At 47.4% G+C, this 18,041-nt stretch overlaps 1 protein-coding gene across 5 annotated transcripts in view; it reads left to right on the forward strand.

The window, feature by feature from the left end:
* Window positions 1-15,869, forward strand: part of add3a (adducin 3 (gamma) a) — a 41,396-nt gene extending 25,527 nt beyond the window's left edge. For 2 of the 5 annotated variants that reach the window (XM_037470858.2, XM_037470859.2), the window contains exons 4-16: window positions 407-558; window positions 733-813; window positions 3,211-3,360; window positions 3,500-3,643; window positions 4,101-4,199; window positions 5,182-5,358; window positions 6,128-6,385; window positions 6,847-6,951; window positions 7,040-7,126; window positions 7,900-7,923; window positions 8,359-8,482; window positions 10,630-10,722; window positions 11,921-15,869. In XM_037470858.2, the coding sequence (XP_037326755.2) occupies window positions 407-558; window positions 733-813; window positions 3,211-3,360; window positions 3,500-3,643; window positions 4,101-4,199; window positions 5,182-5,358; window positions 6,128-6,385; window positions 6,847-6,951; window positions 7,040-7,126; window positions 7,900-7,923; window positions 8,359-8,482; window positions 10,630-10,722; window positions 11,921-12,180 (1,754 nt within the window). In that variant the 3' untranslated portion in view covers window positions 12,181-15,869. The remainder of the gene's footprint in view (window positions 1-406; window positions 559-732; window positions 814-3,210; window positions 3,361-3,499; window positions 3,644-4,100; window positions 4,200-5,181; window positions 5,359-6,127; window positions 6,386-6,846; window positions 6,952-7,039; window positions 7,127-7,899; window positions 7,924-8,358; window positions 8,483-10,629; window positions 10,723-11,920) is intronic. The other 3 variants (XM_037470862.2, XM_037470861.2, XM_037470863.2) reach the window with 3 other exon arrangements.
* Window positions 15,870-18,041: the final 2,172 nt, after the last annotated feature.

The raw sequence follows: 18,041 nt of genomic DNA on the forward strand, positions 1-18,041 counted from the left end.
GACCCAGCCCCAGACTCCGGAAGAGCTGTGCATACCTTTCTGGGTTTTGATCTAAGAGTTCTGCCCATATGTGAAGTCTGCTTCCAATCACAGCGCTGGAATGCACAACTAATGCCAAATTACACCTCAAACGCAATGCAGGAATTCAGTGCCGATTTCTTAAGATGTTACCCCCTAATGAGAGAGGCAATGACGGTGAACCTAGTATTGTTTGAAGGGCTGCTTACATTACTTTATTACAGTGTCATTCATGTGGAACTCAGGCTCAGTTCCTCCACGTAGTCCAAGTCGTTAACCTGGCGGAACATTTCGTCTGTCGCCGTAGGGATGACGGGATGAAAGTGAGTGTGTTCCCTCGACAAATATTCCGTTATTTCCCTTTAAACGGGATGTTCCCGTTGTTTAGGTCTGGGGATGGTCACTCCCATCAACGACTTGTACGGAGTGGAATCCACCACCATGGTCAAAGGCGAGAAGCTGACGCGCTGTAAACTGGCCAGCACCTACAGACTGGTGGACCTGTTCAGCTGGGCCCACCTCTCCAACTCCTACATCACGGTGAGGAATTTATAATGGCGTGACCCTCATCAGGAGAGAAGTGAAAGACATATTTTGGACACAGCTCTGAATGTTGATTGAATAAATGATGATTCCCGTTTCACTTTATTATTACATTTATATTTTCAAATGATGTTGTCAGATTTACATCCATTTGATTCTCGCTTGTCTCAGTGTCGAGTCAGCAAGGAGCAAGACCACATCCTCATCATCCCCAGAGGGCTGTCATTCGCTGAGGCATCCGCATCAAATCTGGTAAGAAATAGGAGAAGCTGTTGGTGCTTCCCGACATTTCTGTGCCATTTAGTTCTAAACTAGTATTGTGTACAAGGAGGAAGAATTGCATAAACAGTTGAGCTGATTTCACTTTACAGCAGGTTAGCGTGGGGCGTGCCGCGGTAATACATGTTCTATAATATGTGTAATACTCTTGTGTGCAACCTCCTGCCCTAAATGTGAGTTCCCTCTAATTGTAGATGTCTATTTTCATCCTTTCCGTCCGTCTCTGTTCTCCTCCTGCTCTTCTTTTTCCCTCTGGGTTCCACCCGAGTGTTTGATACATCAAAATGAGAAGGAATGGAGTGATTCAAACGATAGATAATACAACATACTATATGTGTGCTGTGAGGGTACAATGATTTAGTTTCATCATGAATATTACCCTGAAAAATAGTTGACAAATGCAACTTTGTTTCCATATTGGAAGTCGTGTTTGTGGACGGTATATTTCTGTCTTGGTTTGACACATAATGTGTGAAATAAGATGCGACACTAAAGCACTGTAACACAGACCTTCTCTGCAGCAACACATTCGTTTGATGCTATTCAGGAGAAATATTTATACGCACGTCTCCAGCAAAGCCACCTAACTCCCGCGTAATTCCCTTATTATGTTTGGGGCTTTACTCAAAGGTTTTTCTCTGCTTTGTTGTGCTCCACCTCACATTATCTCCAACACCTGTGTAAACACACCTGTGTAGTAGCGTGTGGCACGATGACGCAATGAAGAAGAGCAATGAAACTCTGCGTAGAGAGTAATGGATAACGCTATACCCAGTATACCAATGCAGCTCTCACTGTAACTGAAATCTTAATCTCATAGCTCATATTGAAACATTTTTCCAGCCTCTCGTTATTGTAAAAAGCTCTTCTTCTTCTTCTTCTTCTTCTTCTTCTTCTTCTTCTTCTTCTTCGTCTTCGTCTTCGTCTTCGTCTTCGTCTTCGTCGTCTTCTTCTTCTTCTTCTTCTTCTTCTTCTTCTTGACCTTCATTTAATGATGAGGTCAGGAGGTTAAAGAGTTCCAGCTGCCCACACCCCCCCCATCGTGTACTTTCCATCCAACCGAGTCACATTTCAGATTCCTTCTGACGGCTCCTTTGGCATCTTTTTATAATTAGAAGTGCTATGTTTGTCAGAAACGCCTCACAGCACCGGGGGGGGGAAATAGGGGTGGGGGGTTACTGAAAGGAGGCGGGACTTAACACGGTGAACTCGTACTGTACTGAACACGTGACTCAAAACGATCAATGTTCGATCACCTGAGAGCGGCGTGTGAGAGACAAAGATGGCGGTAGTTATTATGGTTATTTCACCTTTCTGTGCTGGGTCAAGGGTCAGTAGAAGGTCATCCATCCAAACATCCATATGGCTGTTAAAAGGCGGAGCTTCACCCATGGACGTGTTTCTGGATCTTCAGCTTGAGTTGATGTAGAGATGGCCTGCTGTTTTAATGTGTCAACGTATTTCTATATCAGCATATTTATATATATACGCATGTAAAAGGAAAACGAATGCGTTAGTTTGGGATTGAAAGAACAGCCACTAAAATACCAGAGAAAAGTACAGAGCCCTTTTCTCCCTGCAGAACTCCACCCTCGGTTCATCCTCTGCTTTATAACTCCTCACGCACTAAAAACATGAGACTTCAGTTTGGACTGACCTTTTTAACGTGTATTTCATTAGCGTCAGATATGACGAAGGGTGCCCTTTGCTGTCATGATAACACACACTTGGATTCATCTGGTTGGTTCTGGTGTGTGTCATTAAGTCTAAGTGGGAGACCTTGTCCCCTTGTCCATCCTCATTCACTGTGGAGATGTGAAGAGGTCTCCACCTCAATCTCTCCCTCCATCGCTCGTCTCTCGTTCCGTGTAATCTAATAAGCGCTAACCAGCTGGTAATGAAGTTGTCAAAGTAAAGGACGCCATGTCCACTCCACAACTGTATTACGCTCCCATCCGTTTCCTGGAGAGGAGGATATCGCTGATAATGCAATTTCTGTCATGATCCTCATTGATTTTGACTTCAGTCTTCTAAGTTTACGTTGCAGAGTCACCAGCTCTGTGTGTGTGTGTGTGTGTGTGTGTGTGTGTGTGTGTGTGTGTGTGTGTGTGTGTGTGTGTGTGTGTGTGTGTGTGTGTGTGATGGAGTGGATCTGGACATGTATGTCACATGCTAATTTGATTACACTGATCTGGGCATGGTTAGCTTAACAGAGCACCTCCCCCCAGGAGAGCCATCCAGGAGATGCTGCTGCCAACGTTCCATTAAAAGCTCGTTCAGCTCACGTTTGAGTTCCTCTGCTCCAGGTCAGAAAACCAAATATTTGTCTCCATGGAGCACTCAGCGTCTCCTCTCCTTGTGTTTTCCCAGTTGAAGGTCAACATCCTCGGGGATGTGATGGAACAGGGCTCCACCAGCCTGAGGATCGACCCGGCGGGTTTCAGCCCCCACGCCGCCATCTACTCCATGCGCCCGGACATCCGGTGCATCCTACATGTGCAAACCCCCGCCATGGCCGCTGTAAGTCATCCAACGGCCCGTAGAGGCTCCCGATTGACCACTACTCTACAACACCTGAAAGGAATGATCATGTGTAGATGGACGTTTCACACAGACAGCGAAACCTCAATGTCCGCTCCCCTCCTCCCACTCGCTGCAGGTGTCATCCATGAAGTGCGGCATCCTGCCCATTTCCCAGGAGGCGTTGATCCTGGGGGAGATCGCCTACTACAGCTACCAGGGCAGCCTGGACGACCAGGAGGACCGCAAAGAGCTGCAGAAGGCCCTGGGGCCCACGGCCAAGGTGGGGAGAATAGCTCCAACGTTTTCCCATGACTAAGAAGAAAATGAATCTTCTCTAGATCAAAAATAGCTGACAAAATTAAAACTGATGAGAAGATGCCACTCTTTTTTTCTTTTTTTTTTTGCAAGAAAAAGCTAAATTATGAGGGTAATTTCAGAAATGTCAAGGTATTCGTTCAACTAGCCAGACAAATGGTTCTGATTGCGGAAGTAAATTTCCCATTTATTGATACGGTTGGTTGAACAAAAATATAATTGACAAATGGGTTAAAAATGCATCGCATCAACCCTTTTCTGTTTTCTATGAGCGGGGCTATCATTTCAATCATTAGTACCGGTCATGGTAATCCATGACTGGGAAAGAAAGTGAGCTAACTGTGGCGCCTGTGGAGCTCTGATGATCATGTGACCGTTCCGCTGTGCCTCATGAAGCTGCCTGGGATCGTTCTGTCTTCCAGGTTTTGGTGCTGAGGAATCACGGTGTTGTTGCTCTCGGGGAGACCGTCGAAGAGGCCTTTACCTACATGTACACCGCCCAATATGTCTGTGAAATCCAGGTACACACACACACAGACACACTGGGTAGTTGCTGCTGCACATTCAGTCTCCCTTGCACATGTATTAGACCAGCAGGCCGTAGCTTTGACCACTAAATATGGTCTTTCTACAGCAATTTTTACATTTCCCCACTCACTGTTTTTGCAACACTCCATAAGTCATATCCTCTTGCCTTGTGGTACATGTTGGCTGGTACTCCATTGGGAGTGATGAAGGGAATAACAAGCTGAGTTGTTGTTTTTGATGCCTGTCCAGGGCAGCACTTGGAGAAAAGGGTTGTTCTTCCTTTTATTTATGCAGCCTGAAAGCCAAAAGGGATTTCTGGAAGTCTGGGGCGATGATACATTTCACATATTAAATCAGTACCGGCTGATTTTCACTTTCCCAAACGTATTCTGACCCAAGTTACGAATCCTAAAAATCAACCAACTCAACGAAAACCTCCACAATTCAACTGTATGAAACAGCATTGTTAGTGGTCAAATAACATTTAGTTTAAAATCTTCTGCAAAGACAAAAAGAGATGAACCTTGATGGCGAAGACGAGAGGGGCGTCACATGATTACAGCGTTGGGATCAAAGCCGTCTGACATTTTATTGTTATCACTCGCTCTGACACACATCCCAATGAGGCGGTTTCTCTGGCGTGTCTCTTTGTTCACGTGCGGGGGGGGTTTCGGCTAACTGTAACGGGCAGACCAACCCTCCCCATTGACCCTCCCCATTGACCCTCCCCATTGCCAGCAAAAGAAAACATTAATCCATCCTGCAAAGCCCGGCTTAATTTCCATAAATAAATCCCCCTACCACGTGAGTGGTTGTACGTCCTGTGCAGTGCGCTATGCTGCTTGGTAGCTTCAGACTGAGGGCTAAACGAGGCTTCGTTATGGCGATGGATGTTTGTCTTTTTTGTGTTGCACGAGCGATCCGGTCTCACACCTCCCTCCCTCCCTCCCCTCCCTCCCTCCCCGGTGGCTGCAGGTGAAGGCCATGGCGTGTGCCGGCGGGGTGGACAACCTGATAGTGCTGGACTCGGCCAAGTTGAAATCACAAGTGCACACCGTTGCCAAGGACGGGTCTGTCAACATGGGTGCCAGCCAGAAGTGGAAGTTTGGCGAGATGGAGTTTGAGGCCCTGATGAGGATGCTGGATAACCTGGTGAGTCCATCATTCGGGACGTTTGTTAAATGCTTGCGAGCATGGAGCAGCGTTGAAACACATACAAGTCATCCGTCACGCTGACCCAAAGCTGTCCTTCTAGAGCTTCGAGTCATATAGTCTAAGGTGACAAACATCTGTGGAAGATACCCAGATCCTGCTTCACAGATCCTCAACATCTGTTCACCCCAAAACACTACAAATCACTTCAAAAGTCACAAACTCTCCCTCCACTAAGGACATCATTTGAATTTTCCCAACAGTTGCCGTTTCATTGCAATGAACTGCAGGGGGACTGGGTAACGGCCCGGTGCATTGTGGGAGAATAGAGGTGACGCATTTAATTGGACACAGTACTGGGGGCGTGAGCCCTCTCACAGGCCCGTATCCGCCGGAACAGCCGGACTGTGTGAGGGTTCGGAGGGAGGGAGGGAGGGGTGCAATACAAGGATGGAGGCAAATGGCTCTGAGAAACCCCCCCAGGGTCACAGCACTGTTCGTTTCTTCCATTTGACTTGGAGCTGTGAAGCTGGCAGCTGGACCAAGGATGCAGGAAGGAAAAGCCACGGGCCATCCTCGTGGACCGGGGATCCCCCTGGTGGGGTAAAGAGGATGCTACAACAATGAGACGGAGGAGTAAATGCTAGAAACACACATGTGCATGAGTTAACTTCCCGTGGGGCCTCAACCCGTTTGTTCGCCGCGAGGAGAAACAAAAAGCCGGGTCGCCTCGGCCCAAAGGACTCAAGCTGTTTGATGTGGTCCGCAGGGCTACAGGACGGGCTACACGCACAGGCACCCCATCGTCCGGGAGAAGCCCCGGCACAAGAGCGACGTGGAGATCCCCGCCACGGTCACGGCCTTCATGCTGGAGGAGGACGGGGACTGCAGCGCCACGCGGATGCCCTTCAAGTTCCTGCAGCAGCGGCAGCAGAGGGAGAAGACGCGCTGGCTCAACTCGCCCAACAGCTACACCAAGGTCAGCGTGGAGGGCGGAGAGGAGCGCTACAACAGCCGGACCACCACGGTGAGAAGTGTGTGTGTGTGTGTGTGTGAAAGCAACAGAGACATTTTAGTGTGTATGCTGATATCTGCACGTGTGAAGCCGAACTGACACAAAGCTCTTTCCAAAGGTCCTATTCTGGTTCTATCTAGTCACATTTGCTCTTTATGTTTGGGTGTCACATTAGTCTGAAGGTGTTTGACACCTGGTGTCAGGGCGCCATCTACAGGCGGAACGCAGAACTACACTGGGGTTTAGCTTCAGCCGCCATGTTTTGTCCAGTGATGTGGTATTGCTCTTCACTTACTGTATCTTTAGGGGCTTTAGGTTTGTACTGATGGTGGAAGCCACTGTGTGTAAGTTCACTATAAATAGGATTACATGGAATGTTCACAGTAGATCATTTGCATATGTGTAGCGTGCTTGGTTCTTTTTGTTATTTGGCTTTGATCTTTGACCTGTGCTCGCCTCCTTTCCTCCGGCAGTGGATGAAGGCGGAGGAGACGGGAACCCCGATCCGCATCGAGGACCCCAATCAGTTCGTCCCTCTCAACACGGACCCCACTGAGGTGCTGCAGAAGAGGAACAAAGTGAGTCCAGCTCTTCTCTCCCTCGAGGGCAGCGTTGCTTTCGTCCCCCCAGCGATGACATCACTGTGTGTGTGTTGTCCTATCGCAGATCCGAGAACAGAACCGCTTCGATCTGATGTCGTCAGGGCCGCGCTCTCAGCACCTGGCAGGAATCCCCGTTGATGAACCGCGACGGGTACGATTTCATTTCCGCTTTGGTCTTTCTGGGCAACAGAATTCTAAATTCAGTGTGTTTGCTGTGCTTTGGGCCTGATGTCAATCAGTTCTGTTCACTCACTGAGGCAGAAGGAAGTTGTCTACAGTTGGCCCGTTACACAAAGAGCAACAATATGGACCTATAAATACTGAATACCTCAATTAATGAAGATTAGTTTTATGTTACAGCCTGAACTGATTACGGGTTATCCGGCACCAAAGCTAAGGAGATATATAATATTTATATAAACACAACCCACCCGCCCCTTCAGGTCCAACCACTCATTTATTCAGTTTGTGCCTAGTCAAAGAATTCAAAGTATTAACGGAATAGAGACAGTCCAGGAGATGACACACAATAATATATGCAGAGTAACAATATATAATATAATATAATATATGGTTATTGAGCAATGACCCACCACGTGTTTCTGATTAGACACAAGTGGAAACACCTGCGTGGGCGCTGCGTTAATCCCCTTCCTCAGCACATCGTCATCATCATCATCATCATCATCATCATCATCATCATCATCATCATCATCATCATCAGCAGCAGGCAGCACAGCCACAGTAGTGACGCCTCTCGTCCACTAGGTGGAGGCCAGGCAGAACCTTTGGGAGCCCCTGGTCAGGAGGCTGATAGTGGTACTTAGTTATGGGGATAAATAGATAGAAGGTGACGCACACATTAGAAAGGTTGAGGTGAGAATGTTTTCGATGTTGATGACTGTGGGTCGTCTTGTCTTGAAGGATTCGGGGCAGACAAAAGTTCTGGTAAATATCCGCAAATGTTTTCCAGTTCATGTCGTTACCGTGGTGTTTTTTTATTTGACACATTACTGCCCGTTTGGAGCGTCATGTTGCATGCGTTCATTAATGTGCCGTTTTAAGATTGACACCCGCTTTATTTCCGAAAGAAGACGAAACTGCATTGGTTTCCTGTGGTTGACTCTGTTGTCTGTGCACACGTGTCATTTTCTTTTTTATGTGTATGGCGGCGCCCATGTAGTGTTAACAGCATTAGTGTGTCTGTCGTGCTTGATGTTTATGTTTCGACAATCTGTGAAAAAGATCTCGGTTCGCAGACTAATTGGTCAGTGATTATACAAGTTCTGTGTGATGTGGTCAGCACTTTTATCTTTTATGAGCTGTGTGTGTGTGTGTGTGTGTGCGCTCCCGTGATCACCCCTCTCCCTGTCTCCTCCCCAGCCGTACGTGCCCAGTGAGGAGGAGCAGATGGCTCCCTTGCCTCCTAACCCCTTCAGTGAGCAGGCCGAGAGGGAGATGCAGGAGTACTGCACCAACGTGGAGAGGAGACATCTAAGCCCCGGTGGTACGATACACACACGTGTACACACACACGCATTAACACACACACACACACACTTGAGAAAACAGGCAAACTCATGAGTTAATGGACTTGTGTGTTTGTGTTGGTTCATAAGTGTGTGGATTTGGGGGTTTTTGGAATACTTTCACGCTCAATCCATGAGGGTCCAGTCCCACTGCGAGACATATGGACTGCTCACACTGATACACACACACACACACACACACACACACACACACACACACAGTGACTTGCATTCAATGTTCTATGTGTGTGGGCAGTAAACAGTCATGCAACTCTCCGAAGGCTCATTTAACAACTCCCATTTGACACGTTTCAAGATTACTAATCAATCAATAATCAATACGCAAAGCCACAACTTCAAAGCTCCCAGGAAGAGATTTTACCCGGGATTAGAGTGAGCTGCAGGGCGTTTTGCTGTCTTTAAACGATGTGTGCTCACGTTGATCAATCACAGATATCAGTTAATATCTCCCAGTATTCAATTGCAGCAATATTAGTTTTATAGTTGTTATATAATTGTCATATTTGACCTGAAGCTCTAACAGAGCAGATTCCTCTCTCTTAACCCGTGTCAGTGTGCTCCCTCTCACTCGCATTAAAGACCTCCAACTGCAGAAAAGACGAGACCCTAAAAGCCAGATGTGAGCGTGTTCTGCTGAGTTAAACTTGTTAACGAGCACCATGTGACGTTTTCAAGTGCTCCGAATCGGCTAAAAAGCGGCTAAGAGCAGATTTCATTCGGAGCTCTAAAACAAATCTGGAAAATCTGTTCCCCTCCTCCTCCTCCTCCTCCTCCTTAAAACCTTTGCACGCGTATTGATCACTGCGTGTGATGAGTTTGCGGGTTGGTTGTTAATAATAAGGTCCGCGGCGCCGCGGCGGACGCCCTCCCGTGTTCTGAGTGACCGCCTCGGGTTTCGCACATCGACGCGCACCCATGAACCTTCTATCATGAGGGCCTCGCCCTGCAGGCTCCACTGCTGCCTTCATCTGGGTTAACACACACACACACACACACACACACAGTATTGTCAATGCTAATCATATTATCCCGCTGTCCCACGGTCTTTCAGACAGGCGGGGGAAGGGGATCAATAGTGAACATATAGCGAGGGGGAGGGTTGACCCCTGGTCCTCGTTCCACACAGGATCCTGCCGTGTTGGGGCGAACGTGTGCGTGCACCGTGCGAGCGTGTGTATGTGCACATGTGCGCGCACGAGAGGCCGGTATGACTAAAAGACGGCAGACCGGACAGACAGCAGGTCTTCACACCCGCCACATGAGCGGAGCCCGTTGCTATGACACTGTTGCCTCCACAGGCCCACAAATCCCCCGATGGCCAATCTGGATGCAAGCTGGAGACCGTCTGTCATGGCCCCATATATGCCCTATATAACACACACACACACACAGATTTACCCTCTAATTAGTAGAGTCCAGTCCCCTCTAGGTATTAGCTTCATAAAACGTGATCTTTTTCTTAACATTAAAGGTAAAGAGAATAAAATGTGCATATAGGTTGAAACAGTTGCATTGGAGTCGGTAATTTTCCACGCAATGAGACCCATGCAGCTCTTTGTATGTTTAAAAACGATGCCGTGACCTCAGACCTCGTCTTTGTGCGTGTAACGTTTGACAGAGAACAGGTTGGCACTGTGCAGACTGAATGAGACGCCGCAGCAGTCCGACTGTGCAAGTGAACGTGTCAAAGGGAAATGGGAATAGCGTTTATTAGTACTAATGCACTCACATCGTTTGTGTGTACAAACGTTAAACGCTCCTCTTGAGCAATTACTCTTAAGTATTTAAATTGAACGTGTCTCTGTTTGTCAGCGGGACATTAAGGCAGCAAACGTTACAGTGCCCCCCCCCCCCAAACCAGCACAAAAACAGACAACCAACAAGGATTTGGGGAATTTTTGTGGAAAAGCAGCTGTGCATGGCCTGATTCTAACATGTGTGTTACCACTAATCTCTCAAACCTACCCCCCCCCCCCCCCCTCCCCCCCTCCCCCATGACCCTTCCTACCAAATCCGCCCCCACCGTCCTCTCATCCCACTCACCCCTGCTGTCGTCCCACTACTTCAATCCTCTACACCGCCCTGCAATCCCCCCCCCCCACAGATGGAGAGCACGAGCTAACCTCTGACGACGGCTCCACTCTCTCTCAGTCTGTGTCTCTCACCCAGTCGCTGCAGAGCACTCCGGCTAAAGAAGGTATCGCCCACCGCCTCGCTGCATGTCGGTGACTGTGTGAGTGTGTGCGCATGAGAGGCCACATTGATTGTGAATTCTGCATGCGCCGCCCCCCCACTACTGATCCGTCCTCTGCATTTGGACGCCACTAATGATTTTTTTTTTCCTGTGAAAACTCGAAGGTCTGCAATAATGTCCAATCCCCTCCGAGAAATGCAATGTTGGGTGTTGCAACACGTGATGAAGCCAACGTTTGAATCTCTTCTTGCTGCGTTACAGCTGAGGGCTTTTCAGTCACAAATCAAATGCATATTTCCGGAATCTAAAATAATCGCTTGTAAATAATAGCCTTCATCCTTGCGTCGTGCTCCATTGCACCACAAGCTAGAAGAGTTGAATCGAGTTCACACCGGGACGTTGGCGTGTGTGTTAAACGGCGTGAACGGCGCTACGGTGTCACATGATTGGTGGGGAACGGCGTGGTCTCTTATCTGTTAAAGGTTGGAGGCAGAGATCACCGCGGCCTCCTCACAGGTTGTAAATAATGACACAGGTGGAATCGACTTCCTGTCAGCAGCCGACGTGCACAGAAAAAAATGCAAAACCACACAATGAGGAACAATTAACTCGCCTCGGCACATCGTCTCTGGGGAAACGCGCTTCCCAAGACCGCTGCCATGAGGTCAACCCGGGTCAAGTGCTGCATGTTTTCTTTGGGCAAAAACAACAGAAGAAGTCATCTCTGTTTACATGTTTTACATCCCCATAAACTGCGTTTGCAGGGCGGAGAAACAGATGTGACACCTGCGGCCCGGTTCTGTCAACATTGGAGTTTCATGCTTGAACTACATGCAGAGCACCAGGACGCCACGTCTCTTTGGGAGAAGCATTGAAGGCACAGATCTCATAGCATTAGTGCGTTTGGTGCAGGACGAACCTCGAAGCCTCACTTGATAATAAAATATACAGCTGTCCAGTGCAGCAGGGGTCTGCCAAGGTCCCCCAAACTGACGGAGCAGAGACCCCCTATTTGGACCCCCCGCTTTGGAGACGTTACCAGGGAGTTAAATGCATCACTGCAGGCGGGGGAATTGTGTTCAAAGTGCTCTGAATCTTACGTATCGGTAACCTTGGACTTGAGGGCGCCGTCTGTACATAGCGCGTCTTGTCCCCCTGCCTGTCCTCGACCCAACCCCCCGTCTCACGTCTCCTCCCTCAGACAACCACGCGGGCCTGATGAACGGCAAAGACGGCCACGGCGCCGCCGACGAGGGGGAGCTGTGCCGGCGCGTCAGCCGGCTGACCACCAGCGCCGAGAGCGTGGAGGCGGCGGTGCGCGGCGGCGAGAAGAAGACCGAGGAGACGGCGCTGTATCCCGAGAGCTCGCCCTCCAAGTCCCCCGGCGCCAAGAAGAAGAAGAAGTTCCGCACGCCGTCCTTCCTGAAGAAGAACAAGAAGAAAGAGAAGGCGGAGGCCTGAGAGGCGACAGGAAGAGCCTCCTCCTCCTCCTCGTGTGTTTCATGTCTGTGTTTTTATTTTGTCTTCGTCCGCCGCGTCCTTTTATGTTGTTACCGTTTTATCCAAATCTCTAACAAAAGGTTTTCATGTGCAAAAGGCAGAAGAACGGATCAGATGCAGAGAAAAAGAAATTGGTTATCAAGCATAGCAACAAAAAAAAAAGAAGAGGTTTCTCCTGCTGGAAGAGGGGGGGGGCATGTGGGGCCACAGCTTACAGCTGCAGCAGATTTGGGGTGACTGGGGGGGGTTTTCACAGGGCTCCTGGATGCCACTTGAGAAGCTTTAGATCCTGAATAACTGGCTCCTCTCTGCACGCTTCACGCTTCAAAGTCCGATTTGATCCGACGGCACCGGTGTCCTTAAACTGCTCAAAATGAAACCCTTTGTTTTTAGGTTTTGTTTTTACATCCGGGCCGCACGACTCCAAAGGGAAACCGAGAGGTCACATGGCGCCTGGCGTCACACAGGAGAACCGGTCCCGGGATTGAGAGCCAAGCGTTTGGCGTTGATTGACAGGTTTTCTCTTTGGCTGATTTCGGTTGAACTAGAACAGCGAAACTGGACAACGTAGTGAGGACGAAGGCTGGCGGTTTATCACAAATAGTTTAACGTAATTGCAAAGACGCTGACTCGCTGAAATGATTTATGTAGCATTTTCACATCTTCGTTGTTGTTGTTGTTGCCAAACTAAAAACCAAGAAGCAATCTCATCTCAGCAGAGCGTCCCCTCACTGTGTCCTTTGTCATCTCATGAAATGTGATCTTTTATTTTTTTTATTCAATACAAATTTGGTATTAATCCACGCTGTTTTGTACTCGTTTGTAAGCTTACAAAGAATTGCAGGCGTCGAGCACGTTTTCTCTAAAGTGAATTTATATGGCTGACTTTGTTCTTTAGTGATGCCTGAATGCAGAAATCCTATTTTAACATGCAGAGTACACACATTTACTTATAACACAGATATATGAAAACTGGAAATGTTGGCTATAGATTTTTAACTATATATATTTTTTATTTTATTGTGCTGCACTTTTCTTGTGGTAAACAAACCATTTCAGCTGCAAGTGGTTTCACCGCCGAAGGAGATTGTGAAGTCACTTGATAAAAGCAAAGCCATGGAGTCTGAGAAGGTTCAGGACCCCGAAAGTGAGTCGAATGAAGCAGGAAAGTCTTTCATTGGAATCGCACATGAGAAAATCATCTCCACTCCTCTACAGAACAGGAAGTGTGGTGTCAGAGGAGCAGGTCCAAATATCTGCGGTCGCCAGCTGGAATGAGTCACGGGTTGCGGAGCGGTGGCACATTTCTAGTTTACTGTGTTTTGTTTTTAAAACAATATTCAAATTATTATTATTTTTTTTCATTTCCTCCATTATTGTTTATGATGAGACAAAGGTTGCCGTTGGCGTCCGCCTGCTCGGGCTTCAAGGGCCCAAAAGAGAACGCTGTTGAATCTCCCCAGTGACTGCATCGACACCCTCAGGGTCCCTTCATCTCTGTTCTCAGCTTCATTCTCCCCTTATTTCCTCCTGGAGGTCGTGTGTGTGTGTGTGTGTGTGTGTGTGTGTGTGTGTGTGTGTGTGTGTGTGTGTGTGTGTGTGTGTGTGTGTGTGTGTGTGTGTGTGTGTGTGTGTGTGTGTGTGTGTGTGTGTGTGTGTGTGTGTGTGTGTGTGTGTGTGTGTGTGTGTGCGCGCACCTCTTCACACACACACACATATTTTAAATGATGATTTGATCCCGGTACTCATTGCAGCATCTAAAGCTTCCCCTCTTGTAATTTCTCCAGTAAATACAATCGTGTTGTAACTGTCTGATGACCCACAGTTGAACCCTGCAAAGCCAAAGTGTAATGGGTCCCCCCCCCCCCCCCCCCACCCCATGGCAGTTTAACCAGATATACCAATATCCCAGCTAGCAATGTGAAGTATTGGATTTGAGGGGGGGGGGGGGGGGGGGTTAGGGACACATGTGTAAAATGGCTAAAGAGCTGCTGAGGTCACACAGCTGAAGAAAGATGGGAGGTTTGGAAATGGAGGTGCATTGATATATACTTACAGTGTATGTATGCATATATCAATGTGTGTGTGTGTGTGTGGGGGGGGGGGGGGGGGGGGGACGACTCGACACTGACGCACCATCTTTTCCTCATTTCATACAATCTCTCCTCTTATTTTCATCCTCCATGTTTACTGCAGTTCCCTTTTCTCCTTTTCTTTTAGTTTGCATTGGGTGCCAGGCTTTTTTTAATTCATTTTTTTAAATCAACCATTTATGAGCAAATCGCTCCCAGGTGAACTGAATGTGCATTTGATCCTTGTTATTTTCTTCACATTTGCTTTACAAATGCTCTTTATCCACCTTTTTCTGTAAAAAACAAAACAAGTTTAGCTTTGGCGTGCCAGAATGAGCCGAGCTACTTTGTGACCTGTGAAAATCTTCTATAAATGGTTATCTAATGGAGTTGCTTTTAGATGTATTGCTAATCAGTGTAAATTCACAAATAAAGCTGTATTTTAAGAAACGGAAGCTCATCTTTCATGTTTGTTCATCACAATTTGCGTCATTCCTCAAAACAGTTTTTAAGTTTAACATAATCCATCCGCACTCATTTTCCCCTTTTTCCTCCCCTAAAGGTGGAGAATTAAGCTGAAATACAGTCACTGGGGCCTTATTTGAAATCTTCATTCCAGATGTTCCAATATCCGAGTTTAAATGCACGCGTGAACCTTTCAATCAGCAAAGTCGTGACTCATTTATGGCAAAGATTGACTAAATGCACTTATGTGACAGTGAGGACAACGATCCAAACGAGGCTCAAGAGTCGTGAAGAGCGAGCACAATGACCCTTAACCCCCGTGATATCTGCATGGCAAACAAACCCAGAGGAAGCGCTTTGTCCAAGAAGCTGTATTTCAAAGAATATCCATTCGGAAAGTACAGAGAAAAGCCCCCTTGAATGTGGGATGTATTTTGTTTACAGTGTAAACTTGTGTAACCTGACAGCATTCTTTAAAACGGTGGTTTTCCACTCGGTGTTGGGCCACAGAGAAAAAACAGAACAGACTTTGATGCGTAAGGATGAGTTTTTAAAGCGGCTGCTCCGCTGTCCTCCTCCGTGTGAGCAGGTGAGCTTTAGGTCTGCCGTTGCTCTGACGCGCCCCCAGATGCCCTCTCAACATTTAGCGTCCCACGTCGGCGCCAACCTGCCGCAGCCGGCCGCCACGAGGCGTCTGTGCTGCAGGGCGAGCACGGGCGCTCCAGGATACTTTGTGTGCATGTGAGCAGCCAGTGTGCCTTCACCGTATTTACACCCTTGGATGCAAAACATAAAATGCAAATCAGGACGTTGTGTGCTAACGTTCCCGTGAGAGGTCAGAAGATGTGGTGCAGATGTGGAACTAGCTTCTAACCACTAACCTTCAATGTCCTTACAGTGAACCTGTATCACGTTGTTTCCCCACATTTGTATCGTAATGAGCTCCTGTAAATACTGTTTGTGACACATCAGGGACATGAGGTGAAGTCATGAGGATCCTTTCTGTTTTCAAGCATTTGCACTCCTGTAATCATGTGCTGCCCTGAGTGATTGTGTTACAGCACTTCCATTTCGCAATGTTCCTGATATGAACAATAAAAAGCATATGACCAATCCTGTGACCTGCGTGTCTCAAGCTTGTGGGGATGTGACTTGTGTTGCATGGAGTCGAGTGCTGTGGTGTTAATTCGCTCATGTGTTGCCATTAAATGTACGGTTTGTAGTTCACACTTCAACTGTATGGAAGAAAAAAATGCTTATTTTTAACATGCTACAGTATGCAGTATTGTTAATTCGATCAATTCAGGAAAACAAACTAATTGTTTAGACATTATCAACCAAAGATTAATGGCAAATACACGTTTTTAAGTTATTTTGCAATATTTCAGATTAATTTAGTCACCCTTAACACTCCAGAAAGCACATACAAACTTCTGTATTAAACTGACAGCCAAAAGAAATCCAACCCTTAAAGTGAGGAACCACAACTGAAGCCAAATGACATTCGTTTAAAGGCGACTTTAATAAAAACACAACGGCCACATTCAGTGTCGTTTTGTCATCATCAGTCGTCTTTGACTGGATTTGTTTGTCTGCGTTCTGAGCGCCAAGTTGGTGAGAAGCTTTTGTTCCTGTGATGCTATCTTTTCTATCTGCGTGCTTCTTCGAGTCGCCCCCCCCCCCCCTACCCCCCCTTGTTCTTTCCGTCGAGAGTCCCACCTCAGCTTGAAGCTCGTCAACACAGACGTGGACGTCACACACAGACACATCCGTCCCATCGCATCATGCGCCGCGCCGTGAGGGAGGTGCAGAGGGGTGTCCTCCTCCCCAGACAGCACCACGCTGGGGGTGTCACAACAATGAACCTACTTCTGTCCAGATGGATGCTCTGGAGAACCCTACTATTCTACACACACACACACACAAGCACTTACCCACCCCGAACAGTCTCAGAGCTCAGCTATCAGAGGCCTCTGGGATGAATTAAGGACTCATAAACAACACGAGAGGTCAGTTAGGTCTGAGTGCAAATACACACCCGTGGGACCACACACACACACACAGTCACACACACACAGTCATACAAGCTGGGGGTCAATTTGGTTCATCCAAGAAGCTCCCTGTGTGAGAGAGAACACAATGTTTGTGTTTCATGATGTTTCACCCAGCAGAAGATGCTTCCAGAAGAAACAGGCCTGTCACAGCGCTCAGTTATAGCTGCTGTTATAAGTGCAGACGCTGCACGAATCAAAAAGCCTCTAAAAACAGCTGAGGTGAATTTTGCTGTGGAAATGCTGGACCTTAAATTGAGCTGTTGATCGTGTGCCACATCAACATAAAACGAGTAATCGGTGGGTTGACAGCTGTTTTTTGTGATGAAATGATAATAATCTACGGCCTTTTACTGAAGTAATAAAGTCACGTTGTCTGTAAATGTGTCATGTGACTCGCTGGCGCCCGTGCAGAATACCAGGAGAACAGTAACGCTGTGTTATTGGCTTGAGTACATAATGGTGACCTCATAGCACTCCTGAGCGTGTCAGTATGTGTGTGTGTGTGTGTGTGTGTGTGTGTGTGTGTGTTGGGGCGATTAGTGTGTGGAGTCACCGTTATTGATCAACTGCTCCATCAAATCCTTGAAGATGTATTATGTTCATTTTGTGCAGCGGGGCAGCAAGGATCTCACTTATGGCCCCTTAATCTTTAATTCATTGGTGGCGAACATTATGGACGTTGTTTTGGGAACCAAGACACGGAGATCTGCTGAGCAGCACTGTCTTGGTGTTTTATCACAACATTCAACATTCCAAGAAACTTCATTGGATCTAGAGGCTGATTGGTACCGACAGCATGACGCCTCATGAGTAAACACAGGCTATAAACAGGTTTTTTTTTTTTTTTCTCCACAGGAGACTAAAATTCAGCAAGAAGTCAATCGCTGCCCTCTGAAATGATCGTGTTATTATATTATGCACATGGACTGTCCTTAAACAAGACGTCAGCTTTGGAAAAGTATGAAGTCTTTGACAGCAGATTGATCCAAGAGACGGAGCGCTGAGAGAAATGAGTGGCATGGATTGCCTGTAGCCAGAGATTCATTAGTTCTGCTGTCCATTGACTCCCTTCTGTGGGTAATGGCCCACTTTGTCACGTGCCCCTCCCACCGTCCTATGAGACCTGCATCCTTTTACTAAATCTAATCATCCGATGGAGATCGATAGCCTCCTATCTCCTCTCATCCTGTTCCACTTGTCAACTATTAAAATAGATTCCTAGCGTGGACAG

Source organism: Pungitius pungitius, chromosome 9 (assembly GCF_949316345.1).
Source record: "Pungitius pungitius chromosome 9, fPunPun2.1, whole genome shotgun sequence".
NCBI lineage: Eukaryota > Metazoa > Chordata > Actinopteri > Perciformes > Gasterosteidae > Pungitius > Pungitius pungitius.